We start from the raw sequence: 15,112 nt of genomic DNA on the forward strand, positions 1-15,112 counted from the left end.
ATGGTGCTGCTGCTTAGAGGGCTTCTTCTCAGGTGCTAGCGAGCACTGTCTGATGCTACTGTCTGATGCTAGCGATCGTGGGCTACTAGCTGTTCTGCTGCGGTAAGGTCACAGCTGGGTTTGGTTAGTTCTCTTACCCAGCCGGGTTTCGTTGATGCTGTTGCCGTTGCTCCGTAGGTGTCTTCTTTTCCGGGGTCCTGCGGTGTCTGTTTGAAGGTGGCAATTTTGCACCAAAAAAATTTAAAAAACAGACTCCAAAGAGAGACTGCTGAACTTGAATTAATATGCAAATTAGATATAATTAACTTAGGTTTGAACAGAGACTGGGAATGGTTGGGTCATTACACTAATTGAATCCATTTCCCCATGTTAAGTCTCCTCACACCTTCTATGGGTCATCTCGATTATCGCTTCAAAAGTTTTTATTTTTGTTTGTTTGTTTGTTTTCCTCCTGCTGATGATAGATCATCTCAATTGATTGGCCTCTTACAGTTGGTATGCGTACTTCCACCTTTTCATGTTCTCTGTATGTATATATATCTTCTTGCTGTGTGTTCCAGTCTATGCATCCGATGAAGTGGGCTGTAGCCCATGAAAGCTTATGCTCAAATAAATGTGTTAGTCTCTAAGGTGCCACAAGTACTCCTGTTCTTTTTGTGGATACAGACTAACACGGCTGCTACGCTGGAACACTGTAGACAGATTCCCCAAACCGTCAGAACAGGATTTACCTGATTTTAGTGTTTGGCTGAATGCTAAATACAGCCTTCTGCAACGCATCACTGGAAACGTGCGAAGAGTTGTCGTGATGCCTGTTCCCGATGCTGTTTGCTTTACACTGACAGAGCACGGGAGGAGCTCTGGTTACACAAAATGTGTATCCCAATCATGCTAAAGCTTTCGATGATTAGTCCAGAAAGGCACAATTCTGCCCTGTGCACACAGTCAGTGCAGGCCTATCACCGTATAAATACCACTTTAGCAATGCAAACTATGTATTATATCACTTCCGTATTGCGGTAACGTCTAGAGGCCAGGCAGGCCAGGCCCCAGAGAGCTGAGGGCTCTACAGAGTGCGTGACAGCTCTGGGCCCAAGCAGTTTACCCGTTGGAGAGGTCTCACGCTGGCCCTCTGCACAGGAGGGAATTTCACCAAGAAGCGAGTGATGTCTGCCAACGTTCGGCAGTAGCCAGATTTCAAGTGTGACTAGTAAAGAGAGTCTGGAAAACCAGGATTGTTGAGTATTTGTTTCCCCTCTGTTACTTCTACAGCCCAGAGAAGTTATGTGACGGGGGCTGCAGGAAGACAGGACCCGGCGGACATACCAGAATCACACTGGTTACATAAAGCCAAAAGCCGACGATACTGCTCCTCCCAGCTACAAGGGCCGATTTCTGCCCTGGCTCCCAGCCCCCCAAACCCGCTGAAGCTACGTGAGCCTGGAATCTGGCCCTCGGAGAGTAGCAGAGTGCTTCTGAAGCCACCTTGGGCAGGCAGAGGTGCCGTTAGACCTGTGAAAGGCGCATACGCAGTCCGGGTTCCTTGGTGCGGTAAAGAAGCCGTCCCGGCTCACTGGCCCTTCTGTTTTCATAGCAATAAACATGGAGAAGAGGGAAGGTGCAGGGACTATTTTCACTTCATCAGAGGATGCGCACACTCCAGCCTGGGATCTGCAATGTGCTGCCAGCCAGGCCTTTCCCCAACCTCTCCCTGCTCAGCTGCATCTCCTTCCCCCAGCGTCTTCAATCTCCCCTGGCCCAGCTGACAGTCTCTGCTCTCCCCACCTGCTCCTTAGATGGGCTGGGGCGGAGGAACCCTGCACGCTGCTAGCAATGGGCATGCTCCGATTGTGGTCCTCGTGGACTAGCTAGGCTACAAAGGAGGTGCATGAGCATGAATCTTGCAATTTCATACCTTGAGTGATCTGGTATGGACCCCCGACCTGGTCAGTCCCACGGACCACACTGGGCTTGCACCAGGGTGGTCCTAAGGCAGCACAGAATTAGGGTCAAACACCCAGGAGCCAGTGGTGTTTGGAGGAGTCTACCTGGGCCAGGACCCTCCTACATGGCTGGATGAGTCCATCAAAGGCAAGAGATCTGGCCTGAAATTCTGTGCCAGGGCAGGCTGGCTGGGTGGGGTACATGCTCTCAGTATAGACCACAGCTGACCTGGCTACCCCAGAGCGAGCAGGCAGGCAGCCATCTTCTTTTGTCCCTGTCCCCACCCTATTGCAATAAGAACCCCACTTTCCACCTCCATAGGCTGTCCTGCTTGAGTGCTGCAAGTTGGGGCTGGGGATCCTAGCCCCTGGGTGCAGGGCCGGGGCGCAGCTGGAACAAACACAGGAATCGCACACCTCTCTCCCTGATCATTGACCCAGGCCGGTGCTGATGTGAGCAGGGTAAGAATGAGCTGTCTCCACCACAACATCTAGTGACGAACTGGAGGAATAGACTTTAGGAGCTGGCTGTATTTGCATAGACACACCTCCTGTGCCAAAGCAATCCCTTTGGGTTACAATTCACTTGAGTACCGAGTGCTGGGGTCATGAAATAGTGTTATTCATATTGCATAGGTAAAGGGCAGAAGAACCGTGCGTAATCTGCCCTGAATGAGAGGTCACCCTACATTGAATGGCACCCACTAAGCAGAGGATACTGTGTGTCCATTGCTAAATGGAAGTCAGAGGAAGTGGGGGATGAGTTCCTATTTTGTGGGTGCTGTTTCAGAAGCTCCTAGGTAGTATTTAAACCTCTTTCTTTTCCCCAGTGCCTTGTGACGGTGCTGACTAAACTTGATTAAGAGTTCTTGTTTCTTTTCAGTGGTTACAAGGCTTCCTGCTGTCACGGATAAGCAGGTTTAGGACCTAAACCTGGTGTGGGGACAGACTTGCAGTGAAAGACAGAGGAGAGGCTGCAGCGGCTGTGAGGTTCCTCCCTGCCCAGTGAAATCATTTAGAGCTGAAATCACCAAGTAGGAGAATCTCAGAACGCAGCATCGCAGTGGCAAGTGGTGGCAGAGGTAACCATGGCAGTGCTGAGCGGCGGGAGAGGCTTGTTCCCCCGCCCCTTCAAGGTAGAAGGTGAACCCCTCCCCCCAAGGGTGGCTCTAGCTTTTTTGCCGCCCCAAGCATGGCAGCTTGCCTGTGGGAGGTCCCCGGTTCCACAGCTTCGGCGTCCCCACCGCCGAATTGCCGCCGAATCCGTGGGACCGGCGGACCTCCCGCAGGCATGCCGCCAAAGGCTGCCTGACTGCCCTCGCAGGGACCAGCAGGGCACCCCCCGCGGCTTGCCGCCCCCTGCACTCGCTTGGATCACTGGTGCCTGGAGCTGCCCCTGCCTCCCCCAGAATTCTGGGACTTCACTGACTCTGAATTGCCAGTTGTGAGTGGGGGGCAGCAGAGGGAAAGGGGAGCGGTGTCTTAAAGAGACAGTCGTCCATTGGATTTTCACACCGCAAGGTGGGAAACTGAGGCAAAGGACACTGCCCAACTTGCTCTGGGGGTGGGGGTGTACTTATGGTTTACATGCTTTTGACTCTTTGTTGCAGTGGTGTTGCAGGGAATTCCTTCTCCCTTTTAATAACAGTTCTCTCTTGTTCCGCACAGACTCGGTGCTTGTGAGTCTGTGTGTAACTCAAGGGGCAGTATTACCTCTTCAGAGGCCCCCAGGGGCAGTGGTTAGTTACTGGTTGCTGGGTGGGCCTTCAGCCAGTCCTGTTTTGTATTGTAAAGAGAAACCCCTAGATATTGGACCCGGACCCTGTCCCTGCCAGGGCCGGCTCTGGCTTTTTGGCCGCCCCAAGCAAAAAAAAAAAAAGGGGGCGGCCAGAACGGCAAAGCAAAAAACAACAACAAAAAAACCCTGCGGTGCGGCCGGAGCGCGGGTGCAGGGGGACCGGCAGGGGGAGGGGAGGGGAAAGGAGCAGGCGGGAGAAAGAGGGAAGGGGGCGGCCAGGGCTACAGCAGGGGCGCTGCCACGCGGCCCCTCCCACTGCGCCGCCTCCTGCCGCGAGGGCTCCGCTCTGGTCGGCGGGGAGGGAAGGAAGAGGACTGCTCTGCAGGGCGCTCTGGTTCTCCGCGCCGCCGCCCCCTACAGGGCGGCCGGAGCGGAACAACAACAACAACAAAAAGCGGCCGTGCCGCCCTAGGATTGGGCAGAACGCCGCCTCCAACAATCTGCCGCCCCAAGCACCAGCTTGCTCAGCTGGTGCCCGGAGCCGGCCCTGGTCCCTGCCCTCACCCCCTGCAGAAGGGTTACACTTTACAGGCTATTTCTTCTTGTTGCCCCTAGTTATTTCTGGAATGAAGAAAAACGGTGAGCCAGAGGCACTTCTTGGCCCATGTGCTGGGCAGTTTAGCTGGAGTTTTAGTTTTGTTTATCTCAGTCAGCAAAGGTCATGGCTTAGAACCAAAATCACTCCACTTTGTAAACAGATCTGTGCAGGGCGAAGGCATCTCCGGCTTGATTCTACTTACGGGAACTGAAGGCAGGTCAGCTGGTCCCTTGCTAGATGAGTGGCTACACGTGCTGTGTTTGGGCACCTGAGAGCTGTATGTAGCCTACACAGCACTGGCTGTGCTCTGCTTTCTGGGATCTCCGGTCAAATATACGGAAATAACGAAGATAAACTGGGCTCAGTGTCGTGTTGTAACTTAGTTTCAGCTGTTTCCTGCAGGGAGGGAAAGGCCTTGGAAAAATGTTTTTCCCATAGAGTTTTTTCTTTGAAGAAGCCCCAGTGGGATCAGGGAATCAGCTGGACCCTTCAACGTAAGACGTGTGGCTTGGGATTCTGCCTGCCGGGAACAGCGATCTGTTTGGGGAAATCAGGTACAATCCCCTCTCCCCATGCTTGTGTTTGTTGTGAACAGTGCCCTGAGGCTGTCTCCTACGTAACTCCTGGAAGCTGCTTCCCTCCCTGTGATTTTTGGCCTTGGTACAAATGCCATCTGTCCCTGTCCATGCGCAGGGTTTGCAGGCGTCTGGCAGTGGGTTGCTGGGACGCCGTCTGAAATCAAAACCATGTGCAGCGTCCCCGGAGTGGAACGCTTCACCTTCTGCATGATTAATGTACATTCCGGGAAACCCCACTAAAATCTGTCACTTGCTGCATGATTCTAGGCCTAGAGGCTGCCGGCTGAGAAATCCGCGGTCTCTGCTGATGTGTCTGCCCTGTGAGCCCTAGACAGTGTCTCCATGCAAACAGTAGCTCCGTTCCTTTATTTTTAGCCATGTCCTCTGGACTGTGACCGAGCCCTGTCTTGTCCAGCTGGCTCCTGTGAAAAGAAATTAGGGTCACTAAAAATATACCAGATAGTCAACAACTTGTCTTCAGGCTGGGCTTCCTCTGCTGCAGGAATTCTGTCCTCTGAAACCTTGCCGTGCGCACGGGATGTCCTCACTGCGGGAGTGGTGTCAAGACTGACGTGAGACGGTTGGTGGTTATGGGTGATGGCAGTGTAGGTTCATGGGATCATTTGCACCCACAGAAATCGTGGCACCAAGGGGGCAAAGCCAGGCAAACCTACACTTCTCCCAGCCTGGTGTGGGAGAGTAGGAGGACTAAAAAGGGGAAGAAGAGTGTGGAGAACAAGACCGCCACATTGGCTGAGCCTGGCTCCCTGCTCCATCATGATGGGGGGGTGCCGCACCAGCCCCCGGTGGCGCTATGCCCTGAGTGAGGAGCGAGGCCTAGGCCTGCAGGACAGAGCCACCGCTGCAGGGTGAGCATGGGGCAGGCTGGCTCCCCAAACATCCTTGCACCCCCACAGGCCTGTCCTCCACAGCAGGCCGGCATTAGGGTGCTGGTGCCAGGGTGGAGGGTGGTACCCTCCCAGCAGATCAGCATGGCACACCCATTGACTGGGGAGGCTACATCCCCCTGCGGGTAATGTTGAAATCTGCCTGATGTCCACTGATCTACCCATTGGATTTGCCTTCAGCCTCGCAGGTGAGCTGGGAAATGAAGACGTTGAGGTCTGTGGTTCTCTCCTTGGCTTCTCTTTGGGCTCTCGCCTTGCTGGAAACTTCTCAGGTAACTGAATTCCTCCAGCTGAATTCTCTCCGCCATCCCCTCATTCCCGTAACCTGTCTCTGTCCCGGTGGCTCAGGTACGTGGCGTCTCAGAGGGTCACAGCCGGTGGGAGGAGAGAGGAGGGCCCGTCTGTGAGAGCCACCCCGCGACTGTGGCTGTTTGTTCACTGTGTAAGTATTAGTGCCGCTGTGTACAGGTGGGGAATATCCTGTGAGCTGTGGGGGAGTCCGGATGGAGATGAAATTTTGCTTTTAATCAGCCTCCATGCTGTGGCTGCCAGTCAGTAGAACACACCCCTTGGATGGGAAGGCACTCTAAGTACTAGAATGCTTTGCTCCAGACTCCAAAGCACGAGAAAAATCATTTCCCTCGTTTCACACAGGGAAACTGAGGCAGAGAGAGGGGACGTGACTTTCTAAAGGTGGGCTGAACACCCAGCTCTCCTGAGTTCTAGTACAGTTCTCTAGCCAGTGAGCCACGGTGGTGCCTGCAGAGTTATTCGGTAATCCAGTTTGAGTCCAGTGTCACTGAAGAACCGTTCCCTCCATCGGGTAAAATTGTGCCCAGGAGCTATGGGGCGGGAGCATTGTTGGCTGCATGGCCCAGCATGAGAACTACTCTGCCACTGCACGGCAAGATGGCTGAGCTGCCAGTCAGACCCGGCTACCCCCGACCACCCCCTTAGTAACCTGTTTCGTCTCCCTCCAGGTGAGATGCCAGCAGTCTGTGCAGTTGGGAATGGCACCCGACTCTTTCGATGACCAATACACCGGCTGCACTGAGGAAATGGAAACGGATATTGCACCTCGCCTGCTAGAGGAGGAAAAAGCCAGACACCCGCTGCTGGGCTCTATGTGGGGAAACCTATCGGCTGTTTGGGCAATTAAGAAGAAAAGGCTTTCTGTGCCCGAGGGCTTTAGGGATGAACATGGCATAGCCATCCTGGTCTACACTGATTCCTCCAAGCCACTGTACTGGGAGTTGAACAAGGCAGTGAGAGAGGCTGGGGTCTCCCGCGATAACTACATGAGCAATTTCCACTTCAAAGCTCTCCATTACTATCTGACAAGAGCCCTGCAGCTCTTACGGACTGACTGTGGCCACCTGTTCAGACGCCAGCTGTTCCGGGGAGTCCGATCCATCCGCTTTGAGCCCAGCGGGGCAGGTATGTTCCGGTTCGGACAGTTCACCTCTTCCTCGCTGGACATGGCTTTAGCTCGGAGTTACGGCAACGCCACGTTCTTCACCCTGCGCTCCTGCTTCGGCGTCCTCATCGAGTCGTTCTCCGCCATCCCTTCCGAGCGAGAAGTGCTGATCCCCGGGAGCGAAGTGTTCAACGTCTCCAGCTTCTCCCGGGAGGGGAACTGCAGCGTCTTCCTCCTGCACAGCATGAACCGGACCTGCAGCCATTACAACTGCGCCTACCTTGGGGGTGAGTGCCGGCCCGCGTTGGAACGGGAGCAAGCCAGGCTCGGCCACCTCGGAACGGGGACAAGCCAATCGCAGAGGAAGCCGTTAAATGGGTGGCTCAGATGTGACCCACATCTTAGGTTAATCTAATTTATTTCCTAAGGGTGAAATTTGGTCCTGGGCGTTGGGCCGGCACCAAGCCCTCTGCACCGCTTCAGTCCCACATAAGCCCATTATTGCTATTCAGGGCTCATCCATAAAGCCATAGGGCTTACGTGGGAATTAAGTCATGTCCTCGGCCTTTTGCTGGCCCCTTTGCCCAAGGGGCTTCACCCCAGGTGGGCAAGGGTTGCAGACTTGGGCCCCCAATAAGGAAGCCGAGAAGCCTACGGAAGCTTGGAAGGGTAATTTTTTACTTCCTTTTAAATTGTTTTTAAGGGTCCCTACTACAAGCGGTAGGTGTCCTGCCCCCTAGCACCACCCCGGCAGCATTAAACAATCCTTCAGACAGGAGCCCAGCCTGGCCACCAAGACTATCTCCTTCCCTCCCCTTCGTTGTTTGCCCGTTCCGCAGACAAACCCAAGTTATCGGCCTTGATGCAGGAGTGCCTGGGTCACATCCTCTGGCCTGTGCTACATGGGTCAGACTGGTGACCACAACAGTCCCTTCTGGCCTGGGAATCTCTGGCTCATGCCAGGGGCACTGCCTGAAACCTCGCCAAATACCTACTGAACAGCTGCCCCCAGTTTGGGTTTACGATGTCCTCGGAACACAAGGATCTCAATGTTCCCAGGCATGGGCAGCTTGGAGAATCAACAGTGCAGTTTAGCGGCAGCATAATCTTCATGGGCTTAATGTATGGAAAATTTTGCTTCTTTGGTTTTAGCCTTCCCTGCCTCTCTAGCTCCTGCATGTTAATTACGGATTCTCTTTTCTTTCCCTTGCTTGGCATGCAATGAAATGTAGTTTTTAAATTTGCCCTGAGAGTGTCCTAAAACTGGTGGCTGGATTGTAACGCTGATCTCTAACCACGCCAGTCTTTGCATGGCTGGGTCGTTCTCTCGTATGGATTCTTTCGATGCCATGCATAACCATGCATTTCCGCAGGCCAAGTTGTCTTCCTACCAAACAAACTGGAGAGTTAAAGTTGATTTGGGGGGCCTCATTCTGACTTTGTTTACGCTGCTGCAACTCAAGTGAGATCAGTTCCCGAAACTGGTGGTAGTGAGATCAGAATTAGCCTCATGAGTCATAATCTTTTTTTGCTTCTCCTGGTTAGATACAGTCTCCTCGTTGGAGGAGAACTGGGGCATTCTCAGGTTCCTTGTGTTCATCTTAGTGCTAGTTTGGGGGGTTGCACTCTGAGCTTCTCTCCCTATAAATACATAATCAAAAATGAGGCCAAGGCGCTAGGAATAAGGGACCAAACCCCAACTACGGTCAAAGCACAGACACTATACAAGTCGGGATAGTTCTCTGAAGATGTCCACGCAGTGTGCAGAGGCGGTCAAAAAAGCAAATAGGATGTTAGGAATCATTAAAAAGGGGATAGAGAATAAGACTGAGAATATCTTATTGCCCTTATATAAATCGATGGTACGCCCACATCTCGAATACTGCGTATAGATGTGGTCTCCTCATCTCAAAAAAGATATACTGGCACTAGAAAAGGTTCAGAAAAGGGCAACTAAAATGATTAGGGGTTTGGAACGGGTCCCATATGAGGAGAGATTAAAGAGGCTAGGACTCTTCAGCTTGGAAAAGAGGAGACTAAGGGGGGATATGATCGAGGTATATAAAATCATGAGTGATGTGGAGAAAGTGGATAAGGAAAAGTTATTTACTTATTCCCATAATACAAGAACTAGGGGTCATCAAATGAAATTAATAGGCAGCAGGTTTAAAACAAATAAAAGGAAGTTCTTCTTCACGCAGCGCACAGTCAACTTGTGGAACTCCTTACCTGAGGAGGTTGTGAAGGCTAGGACTATAACAGCGTTTAAAAGAGAACTGGATAAATTCATGGTGGTTAAGTCCATTAATGGCTATGAGCCAGGACGGGTAAGGAATGGTGTCCCTAAACTCTGTCTGTCAGAGGATGGAGATGGATGGCAGGAGAGAGATCACTTGATCATTGCCTGTTAGGTTCACTCCCTCTGGGGCACCTGGCATTGGCCACTGTCGGTAGACAGGATACTGGGCTGGATGGACCTTTGGTCTGACCCGGTACGGCCTTTCTTATGTTCTTATGGGACGGGGGTGTGCAAAGCCCACCCAACTGCCCCTGGGCCATGTTGCAGCAGCCTGAGGGTTGCTGTCATTTACCCCAAGGGGCTGACGACACAGCAGAGGAGCAGCAAGACGCAGGTCTGTCCTGGCTGCACCCCCGTTTCCTTGCTACGCCAGCAGCGGGGAGGGGGAGTGACAGAGCAAAGCAGGAGCTCGTATGCTACCAGAGGACCCCCCCTTTTGCCCCTCTCGGGGCTGGATACGCTGGCTTTAGGGCCACCTTCTGCAGTGCACAGCGGCCGCACCGCGCTGGAGAATCTGGTCGAGTCTGAGAGAGCGTCCTCCCTCTAGCCTTTGTTCAGACACGCGTGGCCTGGTTCGGAGTGCTCGCTAGTTGTTGTTCATCTTGCCTACCTGTTAACCCCAGGCACGGCCCAGGGCCCCTGGTGCTAGGCGCTGGACAAACACGGTCCCTGCCCCCAGGAGCTTACGGATGGAAAGAGATGGGCAGGGGAGCCCAAGGAAACAATGAGACAGCGCGGTCAGTGGGATCGGGCGGGGGCGCAGCGCCCCGGCAGCCTAGCAGAGCTGTAGTTCTTTGCAGCCGTCATGGCAAGGGAGAGTTTTAAGGAGGGATTTGAAGCAGGATGATGGGAACATTTTGTGGGTGTTGAGGGGAAGCTCTGTCCAGTCGTGAAGGGAGCAGGGGAGAAAGCAGGAAGGGGCTGGTTTGAAAATGTAACGACGGAGGCTGGGTTCATGGGCTGACCAGAGAGGGGAGCTGACACCTCCATAGCGAATGAGAGATGATGGGTCGGGGGGGGGGGGGGATAGACCATGACAGGCCTTGAAAGCGAAGACAAGCAGCTGATATCTGACGGGATAGAGATTCCACTGAGGAGTCACTCCTGATTCACACAGGTGCAAATGAGAGCAAAGCACATAACCCACTTCAGTTCCCTGACACACTAACAGGACCCTTCCCTGATTCTAATCTTTAAGATCCAGATTCCGGCGACATCTACTGGCAGCCCTGAGCATTGCACCAGAACAATACAGCAAGAGTTAGAATCATAGAAGATCAGGGTTGGAAGGGACCTCAGGAGGTTATCTAGTCCAATCCCCTTCTCAAAGCAGGACCAACCCCAACTAAATCATCCCAGCCAGCCAGGCCTTAAAAACCTCTAAGGATGGAGATTCCACCACCTCCCTAGGTAACCCATTCCAGTGCTTCACCACCCTCCTAGTGAAATAGTTTTTCCGAATATCCAACCTAGACCTCCCCCACTGCAACTTGAGACCATTGCTCCTTGTTTGCCTCACTGTTACACTGTCCCAGCTGAGGCATGGTACTAGCCGGAAAGACAGACCCTTGGCCTTCTTGATTGTTGTGACCCTCTCACTGTCCCTGTGATCAGGGCTGGAAGGGCAATGTAGGGTGTAAAAGCTATTTTACAAGACAGACAAGTAATCCCTCCCTCCCCTTTTTCTGGATCTACTCTGGAGTGCAGGCAGGTTCTTGCCACCTGTCTGTGGTGTGCAGAGAAACTCCTGCTTGTATAGATTTCATGGGAGTTGCTCAGCAGGGCTGTTCTGATACCTTCTCTGAACTTGGGACATGGAATCCCCTAGAGGTCTAGCACCTATTATAGGCCGGCCTCAGGCATAAGCACCACGTTTTTAAATGCATTTGGGTGCTTAAAAATACAGCGAAGCAGCTTGCAGGATTTTCAAATGTGGCTGGCGCCTTTGAAAATCCCACAAGGTGCTTAGCTGCATTTTTAGGCATCTCAATACCTTTAAAAATCTAGACCTAAATGCAAACATATCTCAACTGGGTCTCGCTTGCTGTCATGTGAGTTTGAACCAATTCCAACGAAGATGCAAAGCTGACATTTGTCCATGCCAGCCTTGGAAAATTTCCCCCTAGAGGAGACAGCTGTTTAACGGAAGTCTCTGTTTGTGTTTTAGGAGAGAAGTCTCCAGAATGTGTTGACAACACAGGTAAGAATTCTCCTTTCCACTCTGATCTCTGGTAGTCCCAGGGACGGGCCAGATGCTTTTAGTTTGATACATTACTTGAAACATCTGACAGTGGATCACAAATTAAATATGAGTCAGCAATGTGATGCAGCTGCAAAAAAAGCTAATATCCTTCTGGCATCTATTAACAGGAGTGCCATATGTAAGACAAGGGAGGTAATTGTCCCTCTCAATTGGCAATGGTGAGGCCCCAGCTGGAGAACTGTGTCCAATTCTGGGTGTCACACTTTGGGGAAGATGTAAACAAATTGGAAAGAGTCCAGAGGAGAGCAACAAAAATGATCGAAGGTTTAGAAAACCTGAGCTGGGAGGAAAAGTTAAAAAAACTGGGCGTGTTTAGTTTTCAGAAAGAAGACTGAGGGGGAGCTGAGAACAGTCTTCAGATACATTGAGGGCTGTTATAAAGAGAACGGTGATCCATTGTTCTCCGTGTCCACTGCAGGCAGGACAAGAAGTAATGGGCTTAATCTGCAGCAAGAGAGATTCAGGTTACAGATGAGGAAAAACTTGCTAACTCTCAAGGTAGTTAAGCTCCGCAACAGGCGCCTAAGGGAGGTTGTGGAATCCCCTCACTGGAGGTTTTCAAGACCAGGCTGGACAAACACCTGTCAGGCTGGTTTAGATTTACTTGGCCCCGCCTCTGCACAGGGGACTGGGCTTGATGACCTTGCGAGGTCCCTTCCAGCCTGACATTTCTATGATTTCTTCATACTCGATAAGGTTGGCAGCACCTAGGTAAATAAGCAGCCTGGTTTTTAGAGGTCCTGAGCATCCATTGTGTCACCACTCAGTGTGGATTTAGGTGCTTAATATTCTCCTGGCCTCTGAAAGGTTATTCAATGCACTAGCTCACATGTTTTCTTTCCTTAGTTGCAGGTAGGAGCGTCAGGGTGTCCGGCAACATGAGCCCTGCGTTCGTCGGTGGAATTGTCCTGGTCAACATTGCTGCTCAGAAACTCTTCGCCAATTTCAAACTCATCTTGATTTTGTAAAAAAAAAAAAAAAAAAGTCTCAAAAAAAATAAATGGAGGTGGGGTCCTTTACTGGACGCTGTGCTGTGTACTCCTTGAACATGGTGGGCAGCAGGGCTGCTACTAGCAGGTCAGGCTTCTGTACCAGGTTTGGGCTGGCCCCAGGGGCTCCATTACAGAGATACACGACCGTAGCCCCATTTAGAGACTTTCCTACCCTGCCAGGTGGGCTGGTCTCATGTGGCGCCATCTAGTGGCTGAACAGTATCATCGTTCCATTCTGTGTCCCCCTTTAAGTTTTACATTCCTACCTTTTGTCAGGACTGAGATCCCCACTTTGAACTTTAGGGTACAAATGTAGGGGCCTGCATAAAAACTTCTAAGCTTAATTACCAGCTTAGCTCTGGTTCGGCTGCCACCATTTTCAATGGATTCCCTCCCTGGGAAACCTTGAAAAACCTTCACCAAATCCCTGGTGAAAACAAATCCAACCCCTTGGATTTAAAACAAGGGGAAATTAACCATTCCCCTCCTTCCTCCCACCAACTCCTGGTGAATCAAGATCCAAAACCCCTTTGGATCTAAAACAAGGAAAAAATCAATCAGGTTCTTAAAAAGAAGGTTTTTAATTAAAGAAAAAGGTAAAAATCATCTCTGTAAAATCAGTATGGAAATCAACCTTACAGGGTAATCAAACTTAAAGAGCTCAGAGGACTCCCCTCTAGTCTCAGGTTCAAAGTACAGCAAACAAAGAGAAACACTCTAGTAAAAGGTACATTTACAAGTTGAGAAAACAAAGGAAAACTAACACGCCTTGCCTGGCTATTTACTTACAAGTTTGAAATAGGAGAGACTTGCTTAGAAAGATGTGGAGAACCTGGATTGATGTCTGGTCCCTCTCAGTCCCCGAGAACGAACACTCTCCCAAACAAAGAACACAAACAAAAGCCTTCCCCCCCCCAAGATTTGAAAGTATCTTGTCCCCTTATTGGTCCTTTAGGTCAGATGCCAGCCAGGTTACCTGAGCTTCTTAACCCTTTACAGGGAAAAGGATTTTGGAGTCTCTGGCCAGGAGGGATTTATAGTACTGTACACAGGACAGCTATTACCCTTCCCTTTATAGTTATGACACGCCCCCCAAATCACAGATAGTGTTGGATGTTCGGTTCCACACTGGCTGTGATTTCTTCCTGGAGTTCTAGGAGAAAACAGAGTTAATAAGACACATGTACCTTTAGACATACTACTGATTATATAAAAACTAACAATATGTTTCATTCCAAGAACAATTGTTAACCAGTTAACTCTGGGAAACTTTCCCGGGAAAGTGCATCAGCCACTTTGTTAGAAGCTCCCGAAATGTGTTGTATTTCAAAATCAAAATCTTGGAGAGCTAAACTCCACCGAAGAAGTTTTTTGTTATTTCCCTTGGCGGTATGAAGCCACTGTAGCGCAGCATGGTCTGTTTGTAGTTGGAAACGCCGTCCCCAAACATATGGGCGTAGCTTTTCCAGCGCGTACACAATGGCGTAGCATTCCTTTTCACTGATTGACCAATGGCTTTCCCTCTCAGACAGTTTCTTACTGAGAAACACGACAGGATGGAATTCTTGATCCGGTCCTTCCTGCATTAAAACTGCTCCCACACCTCGCTCGGACGCATCTGTGGTTACTAGGAACGGTTTGTCAAAGTCTGGGGCCCTTAGCACAGGGTCAGACATGAGTGTTGCCTTAAGCTGGTTAAAGGCCTTTTGACACTTATCAGCCCACTGAACTGCATTTGGCTGTTTCTTTCTGGTTAGGTCTGTCAGCGGGGCGGCGATTTGGCTGTAGTGGGGTACAAATCGCCTATAATATCCAGCCAACCCTAAGAAGGATTGGACCTGTTTCTTAGACTTTGGAACCGGCCACTTTTGGATAGCATCCACTTTGGCCTGTAGGGGATTTATAGTTCCTTGACCCACCTGGTGCCCCAGGTAAGTCACTCTGTTTTGGCCTATTTGACACTTTTTAGCCTTAACAGTTAGTCCTGCCTGCTGGATGCGCTCGAAAACTTTTTCCAGGTGCTCCATGTGCTCTGCCCATGAATCAGAAAAAATGGCCACATCATCGAGGTAGGCAACTGCAGATTCTCCCAATCCCGCTAGGAGACCATCTACAAGTCTTTGGAAGGTGGCGGGTGCATTTTGCAACCCGAAAGGAAGTACATTGAATTCATACACCCCTGCCTGGGTGACGAAGGCTGACCTTTCCTTAGCGGGTTCATCTAGTGGTACTTGCCAGTACCCCTTGGTTAAGTCCAAAGTAGAGATGAATTGGGCATGTCCCAATTTCTCCAATAGCTCATCTGTGCGTGGCATTGGATAGTTGTCAGGACGAGTTACAGCATTTAGCTTACGGTAGTCCACGCAAAAGCGTATT

General features: G+C 51.1%; 1 protein-coding gene across 21 annotated transcripts; it reads left to right on the forward strand.

The window, feature by feature from the left end:
* Positions 1-4,448: 4,448 nt before the first annotated feature.
* Positions 4,449-12,768, forward strand: LOC101944535 (ecto-ADP-ribosyltransferase 5-like). 21 transcript variants are annotated; one of them, XM_065581866.1, is made up of 7 exons: positions 5,418-5,437; positions 5,946-6,037; positions 6,114-6,207; positions 6,420-6,588; positions 6,746-7,469; positions 11,649-11,681; positions 12,591-12,768. In XM_065581866.1, the coding sequence occupies exons 5-7, from the start codon at positions 6,776-6,778 to the stop codon at positions 12,710-12,712; spliced, it is 849 nt and encodes a 282-aa protein (XP_065437938.1). In that variant the 5' UTR covers positions 5,418-5,437; positions 5,946-6,037; positions 6,114-6,207; positions 6,420-6,588; positions 6,746-6,775; the 3' UTR covers positions 12,713-12,768. The 21 variants fall into 21 exon arrangements, with proteins under 21 accessions (XP_065437935.1, XP_065437931.1, XP_065437927.1 ...); XM_042847509.2 differs by lacking the exons at positions 5,418-5,437; positions 6,420-6,588 and adding an exon at positions 4,460-4,833; XM_065581864.1 differs by lacking the exons at positions 5,418-5,437; positions 6,114-6,207 and adding an exon at positions 4,460-4,833.
* The last annotated feature ends 2,344 nt before the right edge of the window (positions 12,769-15,112 follow it).

The sequence above is a fragment of the Chrysemys picta genome, chromosome 1, assembly GCF_011386835.1.
Source record: "Chrysemys picta bellii isolate R12L10 chromosome 1, ASM1138683v2, whole genome shotgun sequence".
In the NCBI taxonomy this organism is placed as follows: domain Eukaryota; kingdom Metazoa; phylum Chordata; order Testudines; family Emydidae; genus Chrysemys; species Chrysemys picta.

What these genes read in the sequence shown, in the direction of transcription:
- LOC101944535 (XM_065581855.1), top strand. Translation starts at nt 5,966, where the DNA reads ATGAAGACGTTGAGGTCTGTGGTTCTCTCCTTGGCTTCTCTTTGGGCT. An exon ending in CCTTGCTGGAAACTTCTCAG is followed by an intron (nt 6,038 to 6,745) that starts GTAACTGAATTC and finishes GTCTCCCTCCAG; the next exon opens with GTGAGATGCCAGCAGTCTGT. An exon ending in AGATGTGACCCACATCTTAG is followed by an intron (nt 7,588 to 10,679) that starts GTTAATCTAATT and finishes CTAATCTTTAAG; the next exon opens with ATCCAGATTCCGGCGACATC.